Source organism: Pseudonaja textilis, chromosome 1 (assembly GCF_049901715.1).
Source record: "Pseudonaja textilis isolate UNSWEBS1 chromosome 1, rPseTex1.2, whole genome shotgun sequence".
Classification (NCBI taxonomy): Eukaryota; Metazoa; Chordata; class Lepidosauria; order Squamata; family Elapidae; genus Pseudonaja; species Pseudonaja textilis.
Window position 1 is genome coordinate 234,649,152 of NC_141990.1, and position 23,172 is coordinate 234,672,323.

The 23,172-nt window shown below is 38.0% G+C and overlaps 1 protein-coding gene across 7 annotated transcripts in view; it reads left to right on the plus strand.

The window, feature by feature from the left end:
- The window catches only part of LSP1 (lymphocyte specific protein 1), a 96,147-nt gene that overhangs the window by 41,460 nt on the left and 31,515 nt on the right, over positions 1 to 23,172 (plus strand). For all 7 annotated transcript variants that reach the window (XM_087919982.1, XM_026706580.2, XM_087919987.1 and 4 more), the window contains exon 2: positions 16,055 to 16,192. In XM_087919982.1, coding sequence (XP_087776108.1) covers positions 16,055 to 16,192 — 138 coding nt within the window. The remainder of the gene's footprint in view (positions 1 to 16,054; positions 16,193 to 23,172) is intronic.

The following is a 23,172-nucleotide window of genomic DNA, read 5'->3' on the forward strand; positions in this document are numbered from 1 at the left end:
TATATATATATATATATATATATATATATATATATATATATATATATATATATGGATTCAGTGTTGAGCACGTCATTGTAGTTGTGCTTTTAAAGTTGTAGCGACATTTCAGCAGAATCTCATCTGCCATCATCAGGCTTCTGTATGATGATGGCAGATGAGATTCTGCTGAAATATCACTACAACTTTAAAAGCACAACTACAATGACGTGGGAAAATACCCAACAAAGCTGAATGCCATACATGTAAGTACCCGTTAAGAAATATATATATATATATATATATATATATATATATGTGTGTGTGTGTGTGTGTGTGTGTGTGTAAAACATAGACACATACACACACACACACACACACACACCATGCCTGTGGATAATATAAAAGTTGGGGAAGTTATTTCTAATATGAGTACAATAAATCATACTGAAGCATAGAATGGAAGCGATACACCCTTCTCCCATTTATATAATGTAAAAGATACTATGTAGACTAACTGAATATATGACTTTGGCATCAAACTTTGCAAATGGGAAATTGGCAAAAATCATAGGATGGGTGGCTAATGCAACCTTTCAATCATAATAACCTTATTCCAGGTAGAGAAATTAATTAGAAATAAAATAAGTATAATATTGCACAAATTCTTAAAAATATAAGTGCTGTAGTGCAGTGCTTTAGATCAGCAACAAATAGGTCTTATGTGTATTGGAAGTTTGGAGCTGTTATTGTTGTTATATTAGAATACAAATGGGTACATACCAAACCAGATCTGAAGGAGGGGCTGGCTCTAAGAATAAAGTGAAATGCCATGTTTGATTCGTGGTATATAAATGACAAAGGAAGAATTCTAACATTTTATAAAACTGGCCAAGAAATTTGGCCAAAGATCTGGTCAGATTCAGCTGATAGCTCAGCTTTAAAGATGAACAATACCAAAGCCGAGAAATTAGAATTTAGTCTTAGGCTAATCATGATAATTATTCAATTTAATTTGCTTTTATAAAAAGAAACTTCATTTCTTCTTGCCTATCCCCTCTTGATTCAGCAAAGGGTGTAAGTTTTGAATTTCTTACCTTGGAGTAATCTTGGTTATTTGAAGACCTTCACTCCAAACGATGAAATTAGAAATAATTGGAGTTGTTTGGGGGAGAAGGATATTCAAATCTGTAGCTTTGATAGGCACCCCATAATAATAAGTGATATTATTGTGGATAAAAAAGATAAACAAAATGAGGTTGGTTGCATAAAACTGAACAAGACCAAAACCAAACACACTTTTGTCAGTCTCCAAGCTTGAGACAGGGAAAATTTATTAAAGAGAAACTTGGACAGTATTTCAACAGTGTCCAGTGCCACAGAAGTGCCAGGCATTGTTGCCATTCTTTACTTATATACAGGGATAAAGTGACTCAAAGCAATTCACCACCAAACAAAGGCTCTGTTTGACAACCCTGGCAGAGTCTGGAAGGGAAAGAGAGAGAGAGAGAGAGAGTGACAGATAAGATGGTAATTGTCCATTCTTTCCAAAGTCATTTCTAGTTAATTACACTGTCACTGGCAATAAAGTCTCCAAGGAATTGCACTGTGTACTCGGGGCTTCCTTAGCTGGACTAGCAGTTGTCAAATGCTCAGCTTTTCAGCTGTAAATGGCATCTTCCTTCTAGCAAGTGTTTCCATGCAAAGCTATGCTTGTTCTCCCTTTTCAAAGGTCAGAAAGAAAGGATACAAGCCCTATCTAAAGCATCATGTTTACAGCCACTTCCTATATTGAGAGGAAAAACTGGGATTTTTTTTTTGTTATGTCACATAGGTTCTTTGTTTTTTTGGTTGGTCCAATGACATTAACTTGTAAACAATGGCCTTCAGCTTTTGTAGAATCATAGAATGATAGAAGTATAGATTTCAAGAGATGTCAAAGATCATATGTTCTACCCAATCAATTCTGGATCCACTACAGCATTGATTGATTGATGACCACCCAGCTTCTTTTTAAAGATCTCCAGCAAGGAGAACTCACCACTTCATGTGGTAGTTTGCTCCATTTACTGACAGCTAATATGTTTTTTTATGTCCTTCAAATCTTTTGGGCTATAAAATATACTTCATGAGCTTTTAACTACCTTCAGGGTGATGAGAAAGTAATTTAACAATCTATGATGCAAAAGACCGACAGACAACCTGGACTTCAACCTTATGTATGCCAGCAATTTCTTGCCGAGTGTGATGACCTCCTGACAAATGATCATCACATAAATTTAAACTAAAAAGAACCAGTGATAGATGAAGCCAAAGAGATGTGTGGTTTAATGATGGACATCACAGTGATCACTAAGATGCCTATAAAAAGGTAAAGGTTTCCCCTGTCTAGTCATGTCTGACTCTAGGGTGGTGCTCATGTCCATTTCTTAGCTGAGGGAGCCAGTGTTGTCTGAAGATGCTTCCAAGGTCATGTGGCTGGCATGGCTATATGCCGAAGTTTCATGGAACACTGTTATCTTCCCACCAAAGTGGTACCTGTTTACAAGGGTGAGTTTCAAATTTTTTAGCAAGAGGCTCTCTGCCCTAAAGACTGGCTGGGTGGTGTGGCTGGGTGGGTGTGGCTGGGTGGTCATGTCACTGGGTGGGTGTGACCAACTCAACATCGCTTCTTTGCCTTAATTACCTAAAAAAAGATACATATCATAAAGTTGTTTATTATTTTATGCATTTAATACTTAAATAAAAGACTGGGCGAAACCAGGCTTAATAGCAGTGACTGTGAGAGGGATCTTGGAGTCTTAGTGGAGTTTCTGGTGAGTTATGTGATTCTTATTATTTGGGAATTAATCCCCTCAGAGGCTAGTGGCTATGTTATCCGATTTTCTCAATGGCTCTCTCACACAAGTGCTGAGTGGATTGTTTATCTAGTTTGCAACACTTTTATGAGGTGTGAAATGCTCTTGGCTGAATGCCCAGAAGTTCAATTAAGTCTGTTAAGAGCTTTCCCTTGCTGCTTGTCTTTCTGGGGTTATTGGGGGCTCTCTGAGCCCCACAGAGTCTTAGCTAGGGGCTCTCCTGTGCCCCTGCAAGCCCCCAGCAGCCCACCTCTGCCTGTTTATTTACTTATCATTTACTTGCTTTCAGACTGCTAGGTAGACAGGAGCTGGGGCAAGGACAGGAGCTCACCCTGTTGTGCAGTGCCTGGGTCTTGAACCAAGCTTCTGGTTGATGAGTCCATCATTTTAATCACTAAGCCCATAGGAATCCACAATATGGTCATGGTGACAATAATCTCATTGTTTTCCAGGGACTGATATTTGAGATTCTGGAGTTAACATTTATAGTAGCTTTATAGCAGCCCACAACTCTTCAAGGAACAGGTCAGGATTGTTCTACTGTTGAGTTATCTAAGGGTTTTCTGTGAGATTCATAACTAAGGCTATTTGAATGACAATTAGAAAGGTTTTAAACTCATTTGATTGGCCCCCAAAAGTCTGTAAACTGGGTTTAGTGTGCATGAGATTTCAATGCTTAGAGAACTGTGGTGTTCATGGTTTGGGGAGATGAAGATTACCAGTTAAAATTTCTAATGAAGACCAGCTATAGCTGCTATACCCTCCGTTTTTAATGCATTAAACCAGTGCCAATGCCAGAAATGGGACAAAGAGCCTGATTTTCCCACAAATAACTTGTTCACAGCTGGAAAAATTAGCAAGCAGTAGCAAATCAATGAAATGATGGTATGTACATTTAATGAAGAGTCGGTTGGGTGTTTTCAGAGATTCTTTTAATATGCAATCATTTTGCCTTGTTCATGCTATTTTGCAAGAGTCGCAGATGATGCTCACTTCTGTTTACAATCCCCTTGTGTTTTCCCACCATGCCTTCTCTTATTAAGAAAAGATTTATTAAAGAGATAATTTTCGTAGCACTGCTAGTCCTAGGAACCATTTCTTTGGGAAAACCCTAAATTATAGATCATCCTAAAAATAGAGTTAAAGTCCCTATCTGATTTTTTTTTTGTTCTGCTTTAAATCATCTTCAGCAAGTAAGCTATATTTTATGACTTTTTTGTGTGTGTCCACCAAAACTGTTTTGGCTAGCTACAGACTTGATAAAAGTCCATCACTGCAGATAAATCCTCAGTTCTACCTTTGTCTGAGGAGTAGAGAATGGAAAATATCTTGATCATGTTTATTTTAAGCTAATACTTGAATACCATTTTGCTGCCCATGAGACATTCATTCCATTTTTAATGCTCATCTGTTCTTTGGAAGCCTGCTGGTTCATTCATTCCTTTACAATGTAAGAATAAGTGAGCATGTATATTGCATGTTGTCATTCCCATAATTTTCTGTCACAAGTTCTGCAGCTGCCCGAGTCCAGCTCATTATAGTAATCAATATCTAGGTTCTTATTTTGACAGGCTCAGTTAAAAGTAACCAAATGACTGTACCTGAATATTAAACAGCTATTCAGTGGATACAGGCCTTCTTATGTATGTGTGGGAAGCATTAGACATTCAAGGATGAAAGATAGTGTTTGAGAAAGATGACTACAACAGAACATGGAAACTGAGCGTGGTCCACATTTGCAACTGAAGGTGTGGTAGAATGGAATTTGCTACTTGCAACTATGGATCAAGGATAATAATTCTGAATGATTCTCAACATAACTCTTCCTCCAAAGGAAATTTCCATCTTGAATGAAACTGTTCCTGGTTATGAAAATAAATAAATATTAGTCTTTTAATCTGTGGAATGATGATTGCAGAGAAGAACTATATGGTGACAGGGGGACATAGTGACTTTTGAGAATGTTGATCATTAACTATTGTCTTGCCTTAAATCCATTGCTTCTTGGATGATTAATAACTTAGTTATACTCAGGAATTATTGGTTATACTTTTGGAATGTATTATTTTGGGTGTCATAGAACTTTGTTAAATTCCACCATACTACTTAATATTTGAATGAAAGTGCTCAATGTGTTACCAATATCATACCCTTGTTCTTTTCTTTTTTATTGAATTCAACTATGGAAGCCTATTTTCTAATCAGTTCCTGTAGTGTAGATGGTAATGCATGGTAATAATCTGTGAAAGTCAATAAACTGAGCTCAGTCCAGATAAGGTGAGAGTAAGTGATTTATTTATCCAGATTAGTAAGAAAGTGCTTTGAAAATGCTTTCTGCCCAGAGAAGTGGACTACATACTGTAAAATAAATTAATATCAATGGGAATCAATAGGAAAATATGTGGTGGAAGAAAATGAAATTTACCTCATGTTCGAAATGTAAAAAGTTTTATTGCGCCATTTAAGAGAATTAGGTATCGATGGTATTTATCACAGGAAAAATGGTTTAGAATGCATAAAGGTACTTTGAATCTTTTCTGGAAATGTGAACCACATGGACATTTTATCATGTTAGGTCGTTGTTTAAAAAAGCCAGACAAATTTGGATAGCATTATATTGATTCAGAAGATTTTAAAAACTAAAGTACAATTGAAACGAGCTGCTTTTCTTTTGGGACTAATAGAAAGGAAACTAAGAAAAAAGTCATGAAACTTTGCTTTTATATATGACAACGGCAGCGAGGTTGTTATATATTCAAAAATGGAAAGAGTCAACCCTTTTCACAATAGAGGAATATGGTAGTTGGTGACGATGATGGAACTTGCAAAGATGGCTAAATTAACTCATTTGATTATAGAAAAGACGAATTTAAATGTGTGGACACTCTTTTTTGCATGAAATAAAAAAATGCATTTATGACTTGTGGTTTGATGATTAGAAAAAAATGATAATAGAAGACTGCTCCTTTTTGTAATCAAAGAGTAAGAGATAATTTTGCAATCATACTTATATCTGCTGCAGAAGAAATTGGAAGCTTCTTTGTTTCTTTTCGTCCTTTCTCTCTATACTTTTTTCTTTCCTTCCTCCCTTCCCTTCCCTTTCCATCTTTTGAATTTTAACTTTTAATAAAATTAATTAATTAATAAAATTCACATAAAATATATTAAATTTACATTTAAAATGGTACCTCCACTTGAATTTGAAATGATGCGGCTCCTTTTACAATTTCTCTCCTTAATTTTGCTACACATGCCAACAAGCCCATATCTTTAAATCTCAAATCACATCTGAATTCTATCATATGAAAAGATTGTATGAATTTGCAAATGTCTTTTGGCCTGTTATCAATAATACTGTACAAAGCCTCACAAGGTTAGTTTCATTGAAGTATGAATGGACTTTCATTTAGGTGAAAATCATTGGCCGCCTGAAAACTCCCAGGAATCAAAATCCTATGAATTGAGGATTCTACTGAGATTATACCATAAGAAACACATGGAATGAGAGCTAAAAAACAAATAAACCCAACCCAAAATAATTCTTTTGCAATCCACATAATCTGTTTTTAATAATTGATGCAACTTCTAAGACAAAAACAAAACAAAACAAAACAAATGAAGGTATATATGAATATAGCTTCTTGGTGTTGCAACCCAAATCCTTGCATCCTGAGATTGAAGACAAATCTATAAGATATCCTTGCCATGCGCCAGATAATAAATAAATCTGATACCCTGGTGTACATTTAATTATTGGCATCCTGCTGCTCTCTCTCCCACTGGCATATATGGATCCGAATCTATTAAAATATGTGAGAACTTCCTTTTCCACTTTGTAGTGGCCTTTGCATAATAACTGAATTTGTCATATTTTCAGATGCATTGCTGCACATGTCCTTCTATCAGCCTTGGATCATTTCACCCCTGGAATATTCGCGAGCCAAGAACTCCTTTCCTTAGATTGCCAAAGTGATTGTGCCCGGCAATCTCATTCAGCTGGATAGTTTATGAAAATTCTCTTCCCTGAACTCAACTCTTAACATTCCTGTTTTACATTTTGAGCTAAGCCTCTTCTTGCCTTTCATGCTTTTGGAATGAATAAATCATCTGTTTCAAATTGTCACTGCAAATCTTTTTGCTAAATGACAGTTTCTCTTTTAGAAAGTAGTGATCTGCAAATGACTTTCAGTTGCCCTGGGTTTGTTGATTTTTTTTTTTAAATAGCATTGTTTGGTGTGACATTTTCCGCTGAATTCTATTTCCCAAGTAATTTGTCTTGAGGTGTGATATTACTTGTCTGATATAATCCCTAGATGAGAAACTGATATTCATGGTTCTTCCATTCAACAGCCAGTGAGAAACAGAAAAAAAGACAATTTCTAACGTAATTGATGCCAATATAAACTGAAAAGTATGACGAAGTTTCTGATGATAGAATTTTGGCTAGAAATACCAGATATGTATTGCTGTTCTCCGCCTTCCTGAAAAATAAAAAGATCCGGCTTTCAAGCAGTTGTCCATATCCTTGCGCCGGAGCTCTCCCAGTGGAAAATTGAATCCCCGAAAGAAAGGCATTTTAACACCTTTCAACAGGACATCCATTTATTATGCCACTGTGATACCCTCAGAGAAGTTTTACTTGAAGTGAGGTAGACTGTTTATGTACATTTCTCTTCTGTCATGTTGCCATCATATGCTAAATAATCCTACTCAATCACCTGAAGGCAAGTCCTATGCATTTTGTATGCAATCCATAGGTGGAGCTGAACTGAATTTTCATTAAATATAAATAGGTTATTTTTCAATAAAACCTCAAAACATTAACACTAGAGAACTCAGTGCAGAACTCCATTAGGGAAATACATTTACTGTCTGGTTGCCCTTTGTAATAGTCACTCTGAACCATCTTATCTCTAAGCAAGGCCATATGTCACTTTCCTGAAGGATTTTGAGCAGAATTGGGAACCCATATTTCTACATGGGATGGTGGTTTGGTTTTGCTTTTGAGAAAAGCTAGAACTGCTGATACCTTTGAGAAGGTGACCAAGTCACAGTTTCTCCCCAAAGTTGCAAACCAAAATGCCTCGGTCATTCATTTCAGTAATGGAAGCATTGTTGTGCGGTGCTATGGAAATAATCTAGTGTTTTGAAACCTTCCATCCCTGTCCTATTCTTTCTTTTATTTTTCTTATATGTACCCATTTCATGTATTCATAACTATGTATATACTTATACCTATTATCTTGTAAGCGATTGACAAATCAAAATAAATAAATTAAAAAAAATAAATGTAGCTTGTAAATAGTGTCCAATCTAAAAATTTTTACGGTAGCTACATTTTTTTTTGCAGGATAGCTTGACTTCCCTCTGTAACTGCCATGCAATCTTAGGACAGACACAGCTTCTTTTAAAAAGCTGATCATGAGTTCCAGCTCTTATAAGCTCTGAGCGACTGTTGAGGAATCAAATCTGAACAACCTTAAAAAGTACATTTCTTTTTATTTATTAAATTAACGGGGTGGGGGGGGGGGAACGCTGGCCAAATACTGTAAAAGCTTGAAGGCAGGTGGCATGTATTTCAAGATCCAGTTCCCAGGATGCCAGCTGGATGAGGACAACCATGGGCTGTATTTTTAGAAGGGTTTTATTGCGCTACTGTTACACATAGAATAACTGGCCTTCGATTACGTTCCATGCAGTCAGGACAAAGAAAAAGCAACAGATTGTGAGCTTGTGAGATCATGGAGTGAGACCATTAGTTACATCCAACTAAAACAAAAGGAGTAGCTGAGGGAATGGCAACATCTCAATGAGAAGGCTTGTTTCATGTACCAAATAGACTTGTAGCTCCAGGAGGAAAATGAGGACTGCAGTAATTATCTCTGGAAATTTTACCAAAAAAACAAAAAGGCAGAACAACAATGATGAAATTTTTTGTAATTTGGGAAAAGCAAGAAACCAAAAACAACTTTCCTTTCTTGTTGGAAAGAAGCAAGTTGGAACACTTTGGGCTTAGAGCATTTCTGACTTGGAGCCTTTATTATAGATTTTTCACAGACACTGGGAGCTAGAGAGAGGTCATGATTACAGGGCGTAGAGTGAATGATTTCATCTAGATTCTATTTCACTTTTCAAAAAGAGTACAACACCTTGGCTTTCTTCCAGATCCCAGGCAAAACTGTCCAAGGAAACCATGGGGGGAAAAAAAACCACAGCAAATTTGGGTGCAGATGGTATAAAGAAAGTGGTTTTTCAGGTTTTGTTTCTGATGGTTTCATCTTCTTTGTTCCTTGCTCTTTTTGAGCTCAAAAGGATGATGAAATCATGAAACAGAATGGGAAGATAGAGAATGAGAGAATGAAGGTACCAGGAAATGTCTCTGTGTGTGTCCGTGTGAAAAGCTCCATAGTGAGGAAAAAAAATGCATGATGTCATCTAAGTAGAAAAGGAGTAATCTGTATACTTTTAAGCTTCATTTTTAAAATTCTGCTAAAATGTCTTGGTTATACCTCTGGGAGTCCAAAGAAACATTTGAATTTCACCCTTGTCAGCTTATTTGAAAAAGAAAATGTTGGCATGGAATCCCAGCCCTCCAAAAAGAGAGGTCCCAAACTGTTCATGTGTCACATAGATGCGCTCACATCTCTAACAATCCTCCAAATGTAATCAAATTAGAAAAGGTTGCAAGCAAATGTGGCACCATCAGTCTCAAATATATGACAGATATGTTTCTGAATCTAAAACAGAAGGAATCAGTTCATGGAAATGAACTGTTTCTTTTTTCTTTTTAATTGGCAGAGAGCACAAAGCACCCAATATTTACTTTGCTTTTATTAAAATATCATTCCTGCATCTCATTCCATGTCATTTATGGGAACTGAAAAGTCTTAAAAATAAAGGAGGCAAAAGGATAATATTTGATCAGTATAAGAAGTCTGCAATTGAAAGGAAAAAATCATTAGGGGTTCTTGGTGCTCTCTAAGCTTGATTGCCTAGCACTGATGATGTTACCTAGTTTGGATAATGAAATGTCTGCAAGAAAACTACCAAGCTCAGAGAGCACCAAGGACCACTCATTTCAACTGTGAGCTACAAATATTCTGTTTTACTGGAAAAGTCATTCCTGGTACTAGAATCTATTAGTGATAGATTTCTTCCAAGCCATTAATTGAAATAATTAATTGAAATATGTGACCCTCATTGGGACAGGGCCACAATTTCCCTGTATATGGGTTGATTAATATTGCATTGAACAGAACTGGGAAAGAGAATTCTTCCCAGGTGGGTCCAAGGGGTGATGAATACATGAGGGAGAAAGGTGGGTGGCTTTGCAAGAGGTTCACTCACCCCCGAAGAAATCTTTCCAGCATCCAGAAGATCCTCAGTGGTGCAGTGGTTAGAGTGTAGTACTGGAGGCTACTTCTGCTGCAGCCAGCTGCTTGTAATTTGGCAGATTGAATTTCACACAGGCTCAAGGTTGACTCAGCCTTCCATCCTTTCAAGGTTGATAAAATGAGGACCCAGAATGTTGGGGGCAATATGCTGACTCTGTAAACCACTTAGAGTGGGCTATAAAGCACTATAAAGCAGTTTATAAATCTAAGTGCTATTGCTATTGCTATTTTGCTGGCAGTTCCCCAATTATAATACTCTTTCTGGAGGAGGAATCTTGAGACAAGCTTACTTATTACTTTTACACATTTTCAGTTGGGTGCAGGTCTGCTTTAGGACAGAATCTGTCATAGTCATGCAGATAGATGACCTCTTGGCTAGATTATCTTGTCTGAACTTTAAACAGCTTTGAGAATCATGATCCCTGGTGGTCTACAGAATTCTTTCAGGCACTGTCTGCCTCTATTATCTGAAAGAAAGGTAGAGTAATTATGCCTCTACTCAAATGCTATGAGGTACTATCGGGCACTATTTAATCCCTAGTGCTATTTAACTATCATATGGAATATCTGGAGGTGTTTTTTTTATCAAACTATTTGCAACCGGATGTCACTGACATGCAGAAAATATTGAGTTCTACCTTTTTGATAATAATATAAACCAGAAAAGATTGTGTATCAGGATGCAGAATTGGGGTAGATGAGGTCCAATTAGCAATAATAACCTCACAAAGAGAGAGGCCTACTGGATGTGTACCAAAAATTACTAAATATCCTCTAGTAGGTGCTTGTGAATGGACCTTCTCTGTTGCAGTTTACATACTCTGGAATGCTCTTCCTTCTGAAAGCTGGAAGACATCTATTGTAACCTCTTTTAGGTGCCACTTGAAATTATATTTATTCATTCATTCAATTTATATTGTCACCCATCTCACCTTAAATGAATTTTGGTGGCTTACATCATTAAAAAATGATTAAGAGTAAAAACAGAATAAAAGCCATAAAATACAATTAATTAAAGCAATAAAAATGAATTTGTGGCAGTGTATAATAAATTACCAACAATCACCAGGCTTTGTATTAAGTCTTGGCTCCCAGACATGATGATAAACCAAGCCTTAAGGGCTCTTCTAGAAAGCCAGCAGGTTGAAGTCTTTCCTTTCCACCCAGCTTTCATAATATGAATGCTGGAGGATTTTATTTTTCTCTTTTCCACCACCATTTTAAGTATGTGTTACTGAATATTGCATTCTATGTTTTATATTGTGTGAAGCATTGCTTTGTTATGTATTATATTGGTCTTTTTTGTTGTAAACTATTTTGAGAAAGCATGTGTCAATTGGCATAGGAATGAGGTATATCAATCATCATCTTCAACTTTTGCATTCCTAAGTGAAAAATAACCAGGATTGAATATGTAAAATGAGTTAGTAGAGTTTTAAAATTAAAACTGAATGCTGACAATAAGATAAAAGCTATTAATATCTAAACTGTCTTTGGAATATGCTACATAACAGGTATTGTTGATTTGACACAGGTGGAACTAGATGCTTGAGGGGGGGGGTGGGCCTTAGTAACTTTGTCCCGAGGGTCAACTCCCAGGGTTGAAGTCTCCAGGTTAAAGTGCAGGTTACACCCTGCTTTTAAACTGTAGAACCCAAAAGCTTATGGCAATAAATCATGCCTTATACTCAAAAAGTGAAATAGATCATTTGCTATTTACCAGGGAAAATTGTTTGTTTTACTTTGTTGCAAATGAAATAGCTAGTGAAGGACAAAATACGAAGTCCAAATGATTATATCAAAGCAAACAAAGAGAAGATGCTAAAAATGTCAACAAGGAAAACATTTTAAACATAGCAGAATCAAAGATGACACAAAACTGAACAGTTACAACAGTAAATGAAAAACTGGAAACATAGATCTCTACACAGTCAATACTTGAAAAAAACTTGAAGGCAAGGTGAATAGGAAACAAATCTTGGCAATAGCATCAGATTAGGTCCATCAAGAAGGAAACAAAAGGTTTGATATTTGCAGCGCCAGAACAAGCATTAGCAAAGCAATAAAAATTAGAATACCCCCTTCCCTCAAAATTCTCATGCAAAGAGAAAAACAAGATTGTTGACTACAGAATCAGCAGCTGTAGCAACACTGACCAGATAAGTCAAGGTATTTATTTGTTTGTTTCTTCATTTATTTATGAAAATTTATATGGCTGCCCAACTCATTGTCAGTGATTCTGTGATATAATCAGGCAGCAAAAATGAATTTTGCAAATAGTGCAAAAACATGGATCTGATGCCCCCAAATATTGTTACAATCATAATATTAATATTGGAAAAGTTCTCCAGAATGATCATGTAAAAACATTCGTAGGGTTTCAGATTCAAACTGTCAGACCTGCCAAATTCTTAAACCTCTAAGTAGAAACAATTCTTGGCCCCATTTGTTGAGAAAGGTATACTTTCATTAGAAGTCAAGTGCACTGCAGTAGTGCCTAGCCAGAATGAGAATCACGCACCCAAATCCCTAAATTCAACTATTTGCTCCCTTAATTGCCTCCTATCGCTGACACCCTCGCTCCTCCATGGCCAATCAGGTTTTAGCAAGATGTTTTCAAAGCAGTCACTTCAAATATAGGTTGGTATGCAGCTGCATTCTTCTCCCAGCCGAGTGACCTTGAAGCAGCATCTCGGGGAGATACAGCAGTTAATTTTATTTTCCTCCAAGCATCTCCCCTCCCATCTCCCCTTCCCAGAGTTCATGGCAGATTGTCACCGCATGGCAACAAAACACACAAGTCAGTGTACAGTGGCAGCTGACACAAATTGACAAACATCTAGAACTTAAAATGCACCAAGGATACACCATTTTATTAAAAAATACTTTTACTTATAACTCTATAGATTTTGTCCAATTGACCCACAGTTTCCCCATGGATCCATCTGTATATTATGAATAACAATTGATAGCTCATTTTACCATACAATCCCTAACTTGTTTATCTAGTTTCAAATCTCAATACAAGTTTATAAATTTTTGCAATTATATCTTCATAATTTGTACATAAATCATTTTCAAATTTTATAATTTTCAATTCCAATTGCCTTTTTGTATATATTAAATCTTACTTTCAGTGGTGTATATGAAAAACCATGTCCTTCTCCAGCCAATTATTCTCTTGGCTTAATCTTTATTTCTCCATCTTCCTGTATTAATAAATCTTGACAGTTTATGATTTTTCTGTTGTTTCTCTTTTGTAAAAGTTGTTTTGGGGCACAATTCTGGGTTTGAATGTATTCCATTTTCTTAATATTACACATCCCACATAATGATTTAAAACTATATTAACTCTATCATGCTCTAAAAAATTTTGTCAACCAAACCTCAAGTTATGTTTTCCTAATTCTATCATTCTTCTATTTCTCACCAACACTCTTTCAAACTAAACAGCAGGCTGCAAAATGCAATTTAAAGTAAGATAAACATAGTCTTCCTCTAGATCATTCATTTTTTTTAATCACAAAGATTCTACCTAACATCACTACAACTTTAGTAACTGAAATATAGCGTTTAGAAAATAATCCAGGCAAGGTTTTCCCTATAATTATTAGAACATCTAGAAATATAATAATGGAATTGGCAAAATGCTTTACAAAATTAGAACTATTTGACCTCAGATTTTGTTTACAAACAACTTTATTCAGAAGCACAATAGCACATACATATTACAGCAAAGAAAAAAAAACTAGCCTGCTGCTAAAAGAGGAGATAAATTATTCTGGCTCTAGATATCCTAACTTAATCCATTTTGGAAGATTACAAAATTACTGTTACAATGTTCTCTCTTTTGGATTCTGTCAAGGAATTGCTTATCTGGTGCCTAGAAGATTATGGAAAGAGCTGTGTCAGGCTTTTAATCTTATGTAGGATGGAAGGAAAACCTGCAGTAAAATAGTACATGGTGCCCTTCTCAAACTGTATCTGTTCTATTTGTAACAAAACAATTCCTTTCTAATATTCCAATTAAAACACAATGCTTCGGGGGGAAAAAGCCCTACTGAAATCATCTATTGTTCAGAATAGCCTTTTCCAGAGATCTGGTGAAGGCTTTAGTTGTTGTTACTGATGATGTCATTATTTAAACTGATATCTTATTTTTCTCCTTAGCAAATAGCTTACTGATTTTATTCCCCAGAACCTTATGAGAATGATTGGGCTAAGCAAAAAAATTACTGGCCCAATCATCCAGTGAGATGTCATAGTTAAAAGCTGATTATTTTCTTTATTGCCTTTTCTGAATTATTCCAAATTTTAAACATTTATTCGAAAGTATAGCATAGCACGAATGACCTAATCAGTTCCTGCATCTTCGCTGCTTTAGCAGATTTTTCTCTTCAATCTGCAGGCAATATACACAAAAGATGTTGGATGGCCTGAATTACTTGTCAAATTTTGGCTCTATTTCTGCTGCTCATTTAACTCTTCTCCTTCTAATAGAAAAGAATGTATGTAGCTCAGGGTTCAGCTATGGAATCCTTAATGCTGTCAGAGCTTAGTTGTTTTCTTGCAGACATTTCATTAATCTAGTAAGCAACAGCATCAATGCTCGTGAATGTAGGGTTTATTGCCTGTTTATATACTGTAGCCTGCCCTGCCAATGTTGGTAGGAGGTGTAATTTTCTCTTTAGTAGGTCCTTGATTAGAGTATTGTTTGTTGCTTGATTGTTTGCCTGGTGTTAATTTCAGAGATTTTCTCCTTCTGTACAGATTAACATTGATTTTCAGTGGTTCATTTAATGACCGTTCAAAGTTACAACAGCATGGAAAAAGTGACTTAGGATCGTTTTTCACGCTTACGGCTGTTGCAGCATCCCTATCAGTGGTGGGATTCAAATTTTTTTAACTACCAGTTCTGTGGGCGTGGCTTGGTGGGCGTGGCAGGGGAAGGATACTGTAAAATCTCCAGTCAGAGGTGGTATTTGCTGGTTCTCTGAACTACTCAAAATGTCCGCTACTGGTTTTCCAGAACTGGTCAGAACCTGATGAATAGCATCTCTGGTCCCCATGGTCACATGATCAATATTCAGACATTTGGCAACCAGTTGTTTTGTGACCATCTGACAAGCAAAGTCAATGGGAAATCCAGATTCCGCTAACAACCATGTTACTAACTTAACAAATGCAGTGATTCACTTAATAACTGCGATAAGAAAAGTCATAAAATGGGCCAAACTCACTTGGCAAATGTTTCTCTCAGCAACATAAATTTGGGGCTCAATTTTGTTCGCAACTCAATAACTACCTGTAGTAGAGTTAGCACTACACACAATGGGATTTGGGATTCCCCCTGGCCTCCTGCCATGCCAACTGGAATCTCAGCTTGATCTTTGCCACTGCTTAAAGGGTAGGGGTGGGGAACATGGGGATATTTGCAGCAGTTCTTATTGAACCGATGGGCCTCGGTGGCGCAGTGGTTAGAGTGCAGTACTGCAAATTACTTCTGCTGACTGTTGGCTGCCTGCAATTTGGCAGATCGAATCCCACCAGGCTCAAGGTTGATTCAGCCTTCCATCCTTCCAAGGTGGGTAAAATGAGGACCCAAATTGTTGGGGGCAAGATGCTGACTTTGTAAAATGCTTAGAAGGGCCTGTAAAGCACTATGAACCAGTGTATAAGTCTAAGTGTTATTGCTTATTAATATCAAATGTTTCCTAACAGAGTAATTTTTTTCTGGCGCCCCTTGTTTCTGGTAAGGATTTGGAAACAGAAATATTAGCAAATGCTAAGTACCCATCCCTGGGTTTTCTCTCTGACTGGTAGGCTGACAGCTCAATGGAGTGTGGAGGATGAGGAGGAAGCTGCAAGGGAGCGACGTCGAAGGGAACGTGAGAGACAACTGAGATCCCAGGCAGAGGAAGGCCTCAACAGCACCTCTGAAGTGGCAGTACAAGAAATCAGGTAAGTTGGTGCCTGGCATATCAATGGAGCAATGAGAGTCAGGCTGAACTACTATCATGCTTTAAAGCAGGGGTATCAAACTCAATTTCCTTGAGGACTGTATCAGGGTTGTGTTTGACCTCAGGGGGGTGAAGTAGGCGTGGCCAGGGTAGGCATGGCCAAGTCAACATCACTCATGTCAGGGATGTCTGTGGTGTCCCAAGTGCTCTGCCAGCGAAAACAGGGTCCTGAGCTTTTTCAGCTGTGATGCCTCCTGCAGCCCTCTGCCAATGAAAATGGAGTTCGGGAGGCCTTCTGAGCTTCGTTTTCACTGGCAGAGGCACCGTGGGCCGGTCCTTTGTGGTTTCCAGGGTGGCCCTGTGGGTTTCCAGGCCACCCCCATGGATGGCCCCTGAGTTTGACACCCTGCTTTAAAGGAAATTAGGAAATTTCAGTTAAGGCAGAACTGATTCTTCTCTCTTGGTGTTGGTTCATAGGACTCTTAATATTGTCAATGCTCAGCTAAAAGTCTGATTTAATTGGGGAAAAGTTTAGTTTTCTGAAGGACTATCCCTGTCAATCTGACTTTTATATCAGCAAAAGTAGCTTATCTTAGTCCGCTGTCTCTGAGAACAGGCAGTTGTCAGGTGTGAGACATAGATATTTATCTGCAATGGCTCCATATTTTTGGAACTCCTTGTCAACCGATGTTCATTTACTACTATTGGTATAAGCCTTTAAGAAACTCCTCAGAGTTTCAGTCTTATCTCTATCTGTTTGGCTGCGGGAAGTGCAGTATTTTATTTATAGTATTATTGGAAGGTAGGGATGCTTAATTAACACTACCATGGTCTCTGGGATTAATTTGTGCATTTAATGTTAGCAGAGATCTGCCCCCCAGTTGCTTTGAGGGGGCCTAAAAAGCAATGTAAAACATAAAGTTATCCATCAACTATCATCAACTGTACATGAATGTGTGGCTGATAAAGAAATATGTAGGCACCTTACTAGGAATAAGTTAATTTGATGCACATAATCACACACACACAGAGTTTCATACTGAGAAACAGGAATAGATGATCAGCGTGTTATGCCCAGAGGTGGAATGCAGTAGGTTCTGGCCAGTTCTGGAGAAATGGTAGCAGAAATTTTGAGTAGTTTGGAGAACCATCAAATACCACCTCTGACTGGCCCTGCCCCCATCTATTCTCTGCCTCCTGAGTCCCAGCTGATTGGCTGGGTCTTCTTTTGTTACTCTGCATAGGAGAATGGAGCTGGAAAGTAGGTTAGTGGGGTGGGGAGGGAATGGAGATTTTACAGTATCCTTCCCCTGTCACACCCACCAAGCCATGCCCACAGAACCAGTAATATTTTTTTTGGAATCCCACCACTGGTTATGCCAACACAGAACACACCAAATAAATCAACTTCCTGGGGTTGCAGGTTAAGTACTGCACTGTGGATGCAGTAATCTAAAGGAATATCATGGACTTTCTCTAAATTTGGCTTGCCAAACCTAGTGAAGGCTTTTCCAGATAAAAGGAATTTCACCTCTTAGAATTTCCGACACTGTTGTTGCAACAGTGTGACTGGAGCACATCAGGTTGGGGAAAGGCTGCTCTATGTGATAAGTCAAAGAGCAGCCATCAACCAGACAGTCAGTATGAATAGGCTTAATAGGTACAGGTTGTCCTTGACTTACAACAATTCATTTAATGACCGTTCAAAGTTACAACATCACTGAAAAAAGTGACTTATGACCATTTTTCACACTTACAACCCATTACAGCATCCCCATGGTCATGTGATCAAAATTCAGATGCTTGGCAACTGACTCAGGCTTATGATGGCTGCCATGTCCTGGGGTCATATGATCACCTTTTGCAACCTTCTGACAAGCAAATTCAATTGAGAAGCCAGATTCACTTAACAACTGTGTTATTCATTTAACAAGTGCACCGATTCACTTAAACTGTGGCAAGGAAGGTCATAAAATGGGGCAAAACTCACTTAACAAATGTCTCACTTAGCAACAGACATTTTGGGCTGAGATTTGGTCGTAAATCGAGGACTACCTGTATCATATTTCCATGCAAATGCTTCAGAATGCACTGCATTAATTCGTGTACCAGGATGGGTTGACAGGACTCCAAATTTGGTTCAGAGCAGCCATTCCCTGGACAATCTCTGCTGGAATCCTTGTGGCAGCTGTTATGTGCACACCCATACATTCTCAGTTATTTACAAATTGTCAATACTTGTATGATATAAATATTTACATGCAAGATGTCTGGGAAAAGAAGTATGTTTTGCTTTCAGGCAGGCCTCTTTAGGGAGGATATTTCACAGCAGGTCACAAATCAGCCCTCTATCTTGTAGCCATTGGCTGAAGTTCATTTGATAGTGGCACTTGAAGGAACTCTGTCCTGACAGCTCAAACCAGGATCCTAGCAACAAAGATCCGAACTATACTTTGGAGAGGGAGTATGAATGAACCCTCACTACACGCTCGTCATTTAATTTTTTTCCTTCAGCTTCAGAAATGCCAATACTCTCAGATATTTCAGCTGCTTGAAATGCAGAGCTGCTACTTGAGGCTTAGGATGCAGTGACAGCTTTCTCCAAAAGCTGTCCAGTGATTGCTTCAAAAGTGGTTGTGGGACAGCAGTAGGAGAATGGAGGATAAGCCACAAAGTATCTTCACTATCGTTCCTGAGCATCTTCTACTTTGGATAGCTCCATCAGTGTGCATGATATGAAAATGAATCTTAATAAAGTATCTCTTTATTAGTTGTTTCTAATTATGAAAGTGTCTATTGTACATTTGCTGGTAGAAATTATAGACAAATCTATGTAACTAAACTAAACTTTACTTAACTAAATGTATGGAGATTCTTTGCCTGAATAGAATAGAATAGAATGGAATGGAATGGAATGGAATGGAATGGAATAGAATAGAATAGAATTCTTTATTGGCCAAGGGTGATTGGACACACAAGGAATTTGTCTTGGTGCAAATGCTCTCAGTATACATAAAAGAATAGATACATTCGTCAAGAGTCAAGAATTGTAAGGTACTTTGTAAATAGTTGGACAGTGTTGAGGGAATGATTTGTTTAGCAGAGTGATGGCGTTCGGGAAAAAAAATGTCCTTCTGTCTAGTTGTTCTGGTGTACAGTGCTCTATAACGTCGTTTTGAGGGAAGGAGTTGAAACAGTTTATGTCTGGGATGTGAGGGGTCTGTAAATATTTTCACAGCCCTCTTTTTGAATCGTGCAGTATACAGGTCCTCGATTGAAGGCAGGTTGTAGTAATTGTTTTTTTCTGCAGTCCTAATTATCCTATGAAGTCTGTGTCTGTCTTGTTGGGTTGCAGAACCAAACCAGACAGTTAAAGAGGTACAGATGACAGACTCAGCAAAGCTTCCAGAGCAGAAAATAACAAGCAACAAATACTGTGAAAACCAATATCCCACTAGGTCAGAGGGAAAACCAAACTTCCACTAGGTCAGTGGGAGGCGGCCCAATTTTATTTTTACAAAGCCCTTTACAAAGCCTTATATCAGTCAAGGCAGTTGCTTTTTCTAATAAATCCTGTTGCTGGTAGAGGGTTTCTTTCCTGAATGCATAAGCCTAGGGTTGGTTCTGGCTACTGCATGTGTCAGCTTGACTTTTGTTCTTCAGAAGTGGGGACCCCAGTTGAAGTATAATTGGACCAAAGTGCCCCTTTTAAATTTTGCACAGCTTTATATCCCATTTATTGTGGGAGCTTCATTTATGGAGAATACTTCATGTTTTCAACTAGAAGGCAAGCACTTGGAAGGGAAGGAAACGGATTGAAGAGATGGAGGTTAGAAGGGAACATCTCTGCTTTGACTTGCCTGCCAGTTATTCCCTGCAAACATTTCACCAGCCTAGCTGGCCCAGAAGAGACAGCAATGGCAGGAAGAAACTGAATGGTGGTGGTATATGTCAGTACTGGTTCACAGTTTTCAGTCCATCACTTGAAGGGTTCCTTTCACTCCTAACTTTTCATTGGTTAGGACTAAGCCATATGCTTGCTGAGACAACAGTCAATTGGAAAAACAAAGCCTTAGTGCAGGGCTGTTAAACTCCCAGCCCGCGAGCTGGGTGTGTCATGCACTGGCCATGCTCACGCCCGGTTTAGTGAAGGGGAAAAAAGTCATGTGATGACGACATGAGTTTGACGCCCCTGCCTTAGTGAGATCTAGCAGCAATGGGAGTGGTTCTGGAAAGGTTAAATGAAAAAGAAATACACATAAGGAATTATTTCAGGAAAAAAAGCCATGTTTCTTTTTCTTTTCCAATGAACTTGATGGCTTTCTTCTTCTCCCTAGCTGCTTCTGCAGCTGTGGTTCTGGCTACAAAAGCCAGGATACTAATATAGATTTTTTTTTTTACCCTTCAGTAAACTCAACTCCCCCTTTCAGTGACTCATCCACTTCTGGCAAGCTATGCTGCTGTGCATAGCCCTCTAAAATATAGCTATCATAACTTGCCTGTAGGTCCTTTGCTTGACATCCCTTACTTAGTTTCTTACACCAAAGCAGCCATTCCAAACCAGATGTTCTTCAGATGTTTTGGATTACAACTTCCCTAGCTAAAGACAACAGCATCAATGGTCAAGGTTGATGGGAGTGGTAGATCCCCAACAGGGGTGGGATTAAAAAATTTTAACAACTGGTTCTGGGTGTGGCTTAGTTGGTGGGCGTGGTTTGGTGGTCATGTTATTGGCTGGGCGTGGCCAACTCAATATCACTCACATTGAGGCACGCATCTCCTCGCCTGGCCTCTCATGACTGTGGGGATGCTGCAACAGTTGTAAGTGTGAAAAATGGTCATAAGTCACTTTTTTCAGTTTCATTGTAACTTTGAATGGTCACTCCACACAAGCAAAGTATCAGTAAAGGAGGGGGAAAAAAACTCCAGAGAAGTTCCTGAGACAGGAAGTCTAGTCCTGCCAAGAATGTAATAAGGGTTAACGGAGAGGCAGTTTCTGTAAGCAACACCAGAATGTTTCCTTCCTGCCTTCCTTACAGGATTAGGCCAGTAATTTCTTCTAACCACCGGTTCTCTGAACTGCTTAGAATGTTAACAACTGGTTCTAGCAAATAGGTGCGAACTGGTAGAATCCCACCCCTGATCCCCAAATCCGGCAGACATGGAGCTGTGAGAGACTGTACTGAGCTCCATGTTTAGAAGTTAGTCACTTCTGAGTATTGTAACTAATGTTTTGGACACAAGTAAGGGAGTGTATATTAGAACAATTCCCATGGTTTCCTGAGCACCTGGCTGATGACATTAAGGAGGGAAAATGCTTCACTAAATTTCTGTTCAGACTTAAAATTTTAATAAAAATCCTCTTTAGAACAGATTCCAAATCTCTTCCAAATTTAGACATCTCTTCATGGTTTTGCTTACATGAAATGACAGTTTCAATTCCTTTTTCCAAAAGGAAAAAGGCCTCTCCCAACAGATTTCAAATTAATTTACATTCTTTGGTAGGGGAAAAGTAGATCTTTTGAGTAATTTTCCAAATTTTGCTTCTCTCAATCCAACCTACCTCACAAGAGTGCTGGGAGAACTAAATACAGTGAGGGAAGTGTTCTGTGTGCTGCCTCCTAAATCAAATAAATCATTAAAAGTGTCTTTCTAATTGCAAAATTTAATTCTCTCATGGATATTGATAAGAATAACAAGGGATGCTGAGACAGCCCTTTGATATCCCAAAGAACTTATTTGCTTTACCTTGTCAGAAAAGAAGGGTCACTCTTTATTTCTCCCAACATCATAAAAATCAGTGTTTTAAAATCTTATTGATTAATCTGGTGGTGGTGGTGATTTTTTTCTTTTAAAAAATCCATACTACTCAACTGCCTGGAAGAAATTGGTATATATAATAAAATGTGGCAAACTGTTTTTAAGACTCTCCTGTCTAACTGAATTAGAAAAAAAGAGGTAGGTAATATTTTATTGCCCATGAGACACATTTGTGAGTCATAGCTGCAATGTTAACTTTTTTCCTAACAAAAAAGACTGCCATTGATTTCCCCCCATTGAACAGAAAGAAAATAGGGGATGTTACTTCTAGAAAGGCCTCTTTAGCCCTCATTCCAACTTCTCTATCATTCTATCTAGACTGTTTTTGCCTTGTTTTCTGGACAGGTAGACGTTGTTTCAAGTTACACCGCACAGAGTGAACATTTGGTGGTTTAATCTTCTACAAATCCCAATGATGTTTCTGTGGGGTTCTGAGGTTTGCCTAGGCACAAAGAATTGGGAACATATGTTAAGGTCCAGTCAAGAAGATTTATTGCTGAAGCCTATGCACAAGAATCTAGTCAATTAATGCTCAGTGCTAAATTGACAGTACATAAGGGTCAATGGAATTCAAGAGGGATTGTACTTAGACTGTTTGTGGGAATGTAATAACTTCAGAGTGATACCTGGTTAACTTTGGACCCTGGGTCTTCCTGTTTTTCTCCTATTTTTGCTTAAATACAGGCAATGCTGCATATTGGTATTTAATCTTTGTAGGATGCCAGTTTCTTATTTATTAATATTTAATTGAAAGAATCTTTTAAAACATATGCTAGGGAGTCAAATGAAGGCCAAAACTTGAATTATTCTTTAGCTAGGTCATCATGAGCACTTGAGAAGAAAATAACCATTTACTGATTCCCTTTCATTTCTCCCTTTGTTTTCCTCCACCACCGTACAAGTGAATTTATATTTAGAAATATAACATTTGAACGGTATCCTTAATAAAACTGGGTTCAGGTTAGAGGGGCCCAGTCCTTCTGCTCCACAGGGACAAGGAAACTTCAGTGTTAAAAAGGAAAGGAAATCAGAAAAAGAATAAAGCAATACTCCCTTCCATTGCCTTTTAATCCATACTGGGATCTCCCTTTTAGTTAACAGTGTTCTAGAGGCTTGTACGTCTCTGTATTGAATTGTAATGGATCATGAGTTTGGAATGCA